At 30.0% G+C, this 8,356-nt stretch overlaps 1 protein-coding gene across 2 annotated transcripts; it reads right to left on the bottom strand.

Annotated features, from left to right (window-relative positions):
• Positions 1-991: 991 nt before the first annotated feature.
• LOC101490547 (ubiquitin-conjugating enzyme E2 2) lies at positions 992-7,080 on the bottom strand. 2 transcript variants are annotated; one of them, NM_001364873.1, is made up of 6 exons: positions 6,877-7,080; positions 5,737-5,870; positions 5,459-5,484; positions 4,623-4,712; positions 2,383-2,471; positions 992-1,342 (listed from the first exon to the last, which is right to left on the bottom strand). In NM_001364873.1, the coding sequence occupies exons 2-6, from the start codon at positions 5,859-5,861 to the stop codon at positions 1,214-1,216; spliced, it is 459 nt and encodes a 152-aa protein (NP_001351802.1). In that variant the 5' UTR covers positions 5,862-5,870; positions 6,877-7,080; the 3' UTR covers positions 992-1,213. The 2 variants fall into 2 exon arrangements, with proteins under 2 accessions (NP_001351802.1, XP_027192097.1); XM_027336296.2 differs by having other exon boundaries at positions 1,048-1,342; positions 5,737-5,876; positions 6,877-7,019.
• Between the last annotated feature and the right edge of the window lie 1,276 nt (positions 7,081-8,356).

Genomic DNA, 8,356 nt, shown 5'->3' with positions numbered 1-8,356 from the left:
CTTATAATATAACAAATGATTTATTAAGTGAAAATGAAACACATAATTGCAAAGAATGTTCAGCTGGTACAGTGTGAAATCTGTCTTATAAACAATTTCCTGGGACTTCTTTTTCCAAAAATATTGGGGTGTACATGTGAAGGTTTTATGCAACAAATTTCTAGCAGGAGAACCACAACTATGTTTTAATGCGCTGATGATAGAATTTGAAAACTTTGATGAGTTGATCTATGTTGAAAACTCGGAATTTAGCTGTTTAGGTACATGCGCATCTTTTGGAGTGTATTGTTTGAGTCTAACCATAGACATCGATTTCAATCCATAAGAAAATCAATTTTAATTTAAAAGTTTGGAACACTTTGACTAAGAAATATTAAGAATTTTAATTTCATAAATAAATCACATATGGTAAAAAACTGCTGAGATATTTGTTCTGTTAAAGTGCAAATTCAAACCCACAATACTTATCTCCGCACTTGGTGTGAATTTCGCTGCTGGACATTTTGAAACCAAAAAATATACTAAGAATTTCAACTTTGAATAAAAGAAAATCATTTAGATAACATTGATCTATTTTAAAATAAGTAAACAAAAAAATATACTAAGAATTTCAACTTTGAATAAAAGAAAATCATTTAGATAACATTGATCTATTTTAAAATAAGTAAACAAAAAAATATACTAAGAATTTCAACTTTGAATAAAAGAAAATCATTTAGATAACATTGATCTATTTTAAAATAAGTAAACAAAAAAATATACTAAGAATTTCAACTTTGAATAAAAGAAAATCATTTAGATAACATTGATCTATTTTAAAATAAGTAAACAAAAAAATATACTAAGAATTTCAACTTTGAATAAAAGAAAATCATTTAGATAACATTGATCTATTTTAAAATAAATAAAAGTTTACGCCATGCATTTTGTTAAAGAAATTCATCCCCTTCTGTTTAGGGGCAAACCGAAGTTGTCTGTTAACTATGCTGTCTTTCGTCGTAATGATGAAACAAACCACAAAGATGAAGGTGTCGACAAAAGCAAGAATGTGCACAACATGGTGGAATGTTTAATTCATATGAAGTTTGAGCAAACACACAGTCAAATCAAGGGCAAGTAAAGCATAGTTGTTGTTTGTAATAGTCTGGTGGTTATTCAATCAAATCCTTTTGTTTTATAACAGCCATTGTCAGGTCAATGCCATATGGTATGGTTAATCAGCAGTCCAACTCTGCTCAACAATCTCACGCACTCTTCTGTTGTATTCGCGCTTGTTTTCGCTGAACATCCGAGCAGCTTCAGAATTTGCTGGCGAGTTTGGGTTTGGATCACACAACAATGACTACAAAAAATGAAAGCCAGTTAACTTCTATCAAGAAAAAAACAAGAATATATCAAGACACATGTATGTGTATTTTTCTTAGTTACTTTGTTTCTTTAGGTTGATATAAATTATTTAAGGACCATCAACAAAATGAGCTAACATATAATATAGATGCCTGATTTTACTAGAAGTTCTACGGAAGTAAAATGAATTGGAAGCATGAATTATATGAAACAACAGTTAAAATAGTTGTAAAGCTGTATGAGCATGAATACTAACATGGACACCGGATACGAAATTGACGAGTCGACATAGATAATAATATGAGAAAATGAATTAATTGAATGTAATCAATGTGTCAGTGTTGGTAAAAAAACATTAAAATCCCTCCCCACTCACTTTGTGAACCAAACAAAAAAGAGTTATTTTCATCTCTTGCCGTCCTCTCTACCGAACATTATATCTAACAAAATCCCTCCCCTCCTCTCCAAATAGACATGTTTTTTATTAATGGTATAGGGTGGAATGGAATGAAATAGACTAGTTAAATTTTTAAAAATGGATGTTATCTCATTTGATTCCATTCCATCTTATACAACCCATCCAAACATAGTTTTGGTTGACTAGAGTCGAAGCAGAAGTTGAACTGAAAGGTAGAGGATGAATGACTACAAGACCAAAATGATAGAGAAATCTACTTGAGGACAAATCTAACTAAGCCATGCACATACATGAATCTATGCATGAGCCACATGACACATACAGAGAGCATGCGACACTAATTGAAAAATAGCAGCCTTTTTTAACTAAGTAGTTTCAGAAAGCAATGCATGTAATGAACAAATGAAACATGTTCAACGCTCACGTAATTCAAGTAGTGTACAAGACAAATTATTTGATGGCTTATCACTATTTTATCCTGGTTGACTATTTTCATCATTGACGCAACTGTATAGTATACAAATACAAGTTGATGGGCAGCGTAAAATCAAATCATTTTCGGAAATTATTATTATTATTTTTAAACAACTATGAAATATCAAGTGAATCACAATTACCTGGATTGAGGTAAGTATTGCAGCTACATCATAAATTGGACTCCACTGATTTTGTAAAATATCCAAGCATATGCTGCCATCTGCATAAACTAAAATTACCAAGCAAAAAGGATCTTAGAACTACATTTAAAGTCATTATTATGTTAGTCAAATCAAATTTTATATCAATACAAAATTGATTTGCACCCCATCAATTCAAATTTAGATATTATTATATCCTTTTTAATACAACATAAATATAATTATAACTTGATCAGATTCTTGTGATCTTTCAAATATTCACAAATTTGGTGAGATTTAACTATGCATGATTTGGTGGTCAGAATGTTTTTAAATCGTACAAGTATGCCAATTCTCACACAAGTGTCAAGAAATCCAGACCATTTAAGAGTATTTACATTAATACAGTAAAATACAAGAACTTTCAAGATTTCTATTTTTATGATATCATTCCCGAAAAACAGAAGGGTCAGATACAAACAAGGTAGTCAAACTCGAGTGAATCTATATAAACTCATAAAATCTTCATAGACTCGACCTATATGCTCGTAATATTGTACTTAGTACAAAAATAATGTTTAAAACATTGATCATAGAATCAAGCACAATCTACTATGAGCATAGTAAATGATCAACATTTTGGTAGCTTCTTCTTCCACCCCCTCTATGTTCTCAAAAGCTTCCAAAATACACCTCCGGATTGGCCATTCTGGAGAGCATTGGGGGGGAGAAGAAACTCTCCAACATTTTAGCTTACCTACAAACTAGACCAGACTGGTCAAGACCAAACCCAAACCAGAATACACAAATATAGTATTACAATTCAAAACAGATAGAGAAATTCATAAATTTCGCGATAGGCTAATTTAACATTGAGACTCGGAATAATTCAAAACAGAAAAGCACAAGTTCAAAATCAATTAACACATTGAAAAATCACAACACTAAGAAATACTAACAATTGAAAGATGGTGGGTGGGATTGGGTTCTTATTGGAAATTGGTTCAACTCAGTACAGCTAGGTTTCAGATCATCAGAGTTGGGTTCATTACAATTTTGTAATGATGGACTCATTAGTTTGTAGTTTGCGACTTCGTTTATTTCGAAAGCTATGGGGGGGGTTGAGACTCTAATAGACTAATTCAGTTATTGCAATTTAAGTATGTTATAAACAATGAGCCATTGTGAATTTATGCATGTGTTGGGGAAATAACCAATATATTTTATAGCCGTTCAATTGAAATCAAACTAGTGATGCTACCTGAGTTCACTGGCAGATCTTCTAAGGGACAAGGGGTGGCCATGGCCACCGCAAAATTTTCTTATTTCTAATAATTAAATATATACATTATAATAATATACATGTATATATGTATTATATATATTATTTAATCCTTTTAATATTATTAAATACAAAGTGGGCAGCCGCAGTATGTTGTTTTGCAATTCCAGGTCACGGGTTCGAATCATTAGACTCTAACTTTAGTATTTTATTTCATAAAAATGTTGTACCAAGGATTCAAACCCCTAAATAGAGGGTAAAACCAGAGCAAAAATGACCACTATGCTAACTAATAATTTTGAAAAATTGTGGACAACAAATTTTATGTATTTTAAGAATTGTTGGCCCCCCTCATTAAAAAAATTCAAGTTCCGCCATTGCCCGAGTTTACACAGAAACAATTATGTAGGCGACTAAACTTGACTTCATTACCTAGAGTTGTAAATTTGTCAGATTCTATGGTTTAACTCAAGTGTTTGACAACCACACTAACAAAATTTTAGCATGCATATAAGTATATGACAAACAAAAATTTATTTTCAACAAATATAATAAATTTGAACCGCATTCCAGGATGTTGTGTTGAAAAGATACTAACTATAGGGGGAAAAGTACGCAAACTGTCAAGACTCTCGAGAACCAATGTAGAAACCTGACTTAAGAACAAATGTTTTATTTTTTCTGAAGAAGACTTAACCACAAATGTTTCACTTTCCAGATAAACTATTCTCAAGAATATTTACAAGAAGAAAAAATACATCCATAGATGTTGAGAAGCTGTTCACCAGCAACTTCCAAAAGCCAAGTTAAACATGTAGATTAAAACACTTAGTTCCCGTTTCTGTTTGAGGATGTTAGTTTTAATGCAACAATAATGCTCAGGCATTCACTATACAAATAATTCAGATGATTGCTATTCTAACTCCATAAAGGAATTGTGAGGTAGTTTTGTACTTACTGTTTGGATGAAACATTCGAGAAACAAAGCGCACAGTAGGTGGTTTGTTAGGATAATCCTCTGAGAACTGAAGTGTCAACTTGAACGTACCTAAAAGACAAGATGAAAATCCAAAAATTAGAAGACTCGGTAGTGTACTATTTAAACCACCATGACACGGGTCAGTTTAAGACATTAATCTTTTTTCCCTTTTCTACCTATAAGTTGACAAATGATCCAAAGACTTAAAACGTAAAATACATTAAATACCAACCAGCGTGTGACACGCGTACAAGTTGAACTCCTTTCTTTATATATGAATGAACCAAATAATAGAAATATGCCAAATTAGACATTTCCATGTTCCAATAGACAGGAGTTCAAATTAGACACTTTAATTTCTTCTACCAACAAAGTATATTCAATTGAATTTCATCCCTATCAATTATTTTTTGCTAAAAATCTGTATATTCATGACATAAATTCTGTTCAAATCAACACATAATGGATAGATGCTAATTCCAAGTCGTTATAACACAAACTAGAAAGTCAAAAGTATTATTACTGACAATGATTTTTGAATGAAAATCTGTTCATCGAAAACGAATTAAAGATTTATATAAAACTTTTCTTAATGTACAAATAAGTAATAACATACTAGATAGTCACAAATAATTTTCCGAAATTAGTTCATCGACTACGTGTCGAAGTTGTTCATAACAATATTTTTAATGGCAAAAAGTTATTTTCATGTAGTTCACCCCCCGCACTAAAAATCACGAATCACAATTAAAATATTAGAAAACATATTTTTAAAAAAAAACTTTCAGCTTTTAAGGCAAAGGATATAACTGTACCTCCATCCCAAGGGGTGTCATCTGGTCTGAAAAAGCACAATGAAAAGCATAATTAGATTGCTATTACATATTTAAGGGTCCAGAAACTAAAACCACAAAATAAATGGAAACACACAAAAAGGGTTTTAAATAAACGTCCACGACGCCAATATGGGTGCAACGTAACAATTTTTCATGTTGCCGCAACCGCAACACAACCGCGAATAAGGCCGCATCGGCCATATTTGACCGCATACACACATAAGGAAAAAGATTAGGAATAGTAAACTTCTACACACCCAAAGATCACAGCATTCCAAAGCATGATATTATTGTCCTGAGGAGCTCCACTGATGCCAGCAGGAGGATCTTGTTGCAACCTCTTAAAATCCCTCATCAGTCTCTTCCTTGCCGGAGTCGACATCCTCACCACCTATATCTCAATCAAACACAAGCGAAAGAGTAGTAATCTGTCAATGATATGCCCATATATATGCTTACAAAAACAAGTGATACAGAGATGGAAAGTAAGTGAGTGAACAAGATTGAATAGGGACCAGTTTGGATAAACAACTTAGTTATGCACTTACAATATATGTGCTTATGCAAAAGCTATTTTAACAACAAAAGATAAAATAAATCAAATTATTTTTATACAAACTATAAACTATTTTCATAAGCTATCATGACGAGCTTATAGAAATAAGCTGAAAGCAGCTTCTAGACATGTCATAAATTATTTCCATAAGGTCTCCCAAAGGCTACTCAAGAAGATAACTCAAATACTACAATCCAAACAGACCCTAAAAACAATTGAAAACATAACAAAGAGTACATAACGGGTTCAAAGAATGAAAACACAAAGACCATATAGCTAAGATTATTTTTCTCAAAGCTTAACAATTATCAAGTCAGCAAAACTTCACGAGCAAACTCCACAATTTACCATATCCATCCACACAACAAAACAATTCAAATCAGAGATTTGTATTAAACTCAAAAATCACAAATAGTTCAATTTCACACAAACTACATCGATTTAATGAGTTAAAACATAGATTCATTTCACACAAACTAAAACAACAAAGTGAGGTTAAGCTATTTACATATTTTCAAGCTTTGAAAGAACCTAAAAACAAGAAAACACATAAATCAAAAGTTTCCAAACATCAATAAAACCTTATCAACAAAATCAAAAGCTCCAATTTTAGCAAACAACCCTAGATCGAACCCTTCATTTCCACCCCCAACATATATTATCAAACAAAGAATAAATAACTAGTAAGAAAAAACCAACAAACAAATAAAGGGTTGATGAAATCAAACTCATATGAAATTAATCTGAGTATGAATTGATTTAATGAAAATCTGTCGACAAAAAACAAAAATCAGAAATTTAAAACGAAATTGGAAGAGAGAGAAAGAGAGAGTTTTCTGACTTGTGAGTGGAGAAGGGTGGTGAAGAGACAGAATTGAGAGAGAGAGAGAGAGAGAAGATTGAAGCTTGTTAAAAATGAATAAGTGTTTGTGGGGGTGAAAGAACCTATAAAGAAAAGTGATTGAATGTGAAAACGGAATTTAACTTTGGTTATCACAGAAATGCTTTCATGGCGACAGCCTCATGAGAGAGAAATCAGAATGTGAGATTCTTTTGTTTCTTCCAATTATTATAATTAATTTTATATAAAAATTCATATATAAATTAAATATCTTAACGTAATAATATTAATATTTATTTATTAAAATTTATAAAATAGATATTATTATATTTGACTTTAAATAAAAAAAATTAATTTTGTTAATTATATTATTTTTATTTTTTATTACATTATTAATTTGAATTATATATATATATATTTAATTAAATTTGTATAGATCATATGAATTCGATTCAATTTAAATAAGTTAATGAGATGAAATTGAAAATAAAATAGATAAATATTAAAATTGAAATATCTTTGGTGATATTGTTCTATCAATAGTTTTTTAGGACCCACAATTGTCAATTATTATTGATTAATTAATTAAATTAAATATTAATTGTTTTTATATATTTATACTCCTTTTTTCGTGAAATTATTATGTTGATAAGTATAGTCACAGGTCCCACATTTGCAGTCCCATATTATATACTCTGTCGAATGATGACTACCTTTATTGGCAACTTGGTTGAGTCACTCTTAACAACACAAGAGATATTATGGACAAAGTGTCTTGGTCTGCTTTTAATTTTAATTAATTAAATTAATTAATCGATCAAAGATAGTTGACCTCGGGTTTAGTTATAGTAATTGATGCGAGTACGTGAATGTTGTAAATTTTGAAATATTAATTTTGATTATTGTTCCAAAAAACTTTAAAATTATTAAAATATTAATTGTTATTATTTTTAATTTATTTAATTTGAATTCTTAATTTATTTAATTTGAATTCTTAATTAGATATATTAACTTTTTATAATTTTTTTTTATTTGTATTTCATTTTCGAGAAAGTATATGAGTTTTTCATAAACAACATTTATCAATATGTTTTCTTTAAGGGTATGATGTTTCCCATAAACTTTTAAAATAAAAGTCGGATTGATAAGTGGCTTTTTCTCCTTTTTTATAAAATCAATAAATGAGCTTATAACTTTTAGGTTATATAATATAAATTGTAGCAGTCAAAATAGATTAGTTTGAATAGATCAGTCTGCCTAATTAGCTAAAATATAAGATTTGAGCTTAATAATTTTAGTTTGATTTTTTTTAGAATTTTTTAGTTCAATTCAAATAAACTTGTTATCCATCTGGATTAGCTCGTATGGGTATCGAATAACCTGCGACCTGCATAATCAATTTAAAAAAAATAAAAACAATAAAATTAACTAACATAAAAAAAAAGTCCAAAATAAATTCAACCCACTTAGTTTATATATA

Source organism: Cicer arietinum, chromosome 7, assembly GCF_000331145.2.
Source record: "Cicer arietinum cultivar CDC Frontier isolate Library 1 chromosome 7, Cicar.CDCFrontier_v2.0, whole genome shotgun sequence".
NCBI lineage: Eukaryota > Viridiplantae > Streptophyta > Magnoliopsida > Fabales > Fabaceae > Cicer > Cicer arietinum.
The sequence above is the reverse complement of the archived record's forward strand: the minus strand, read 5'-3'. Positions and strand labels throughout refer to the sequence as shown.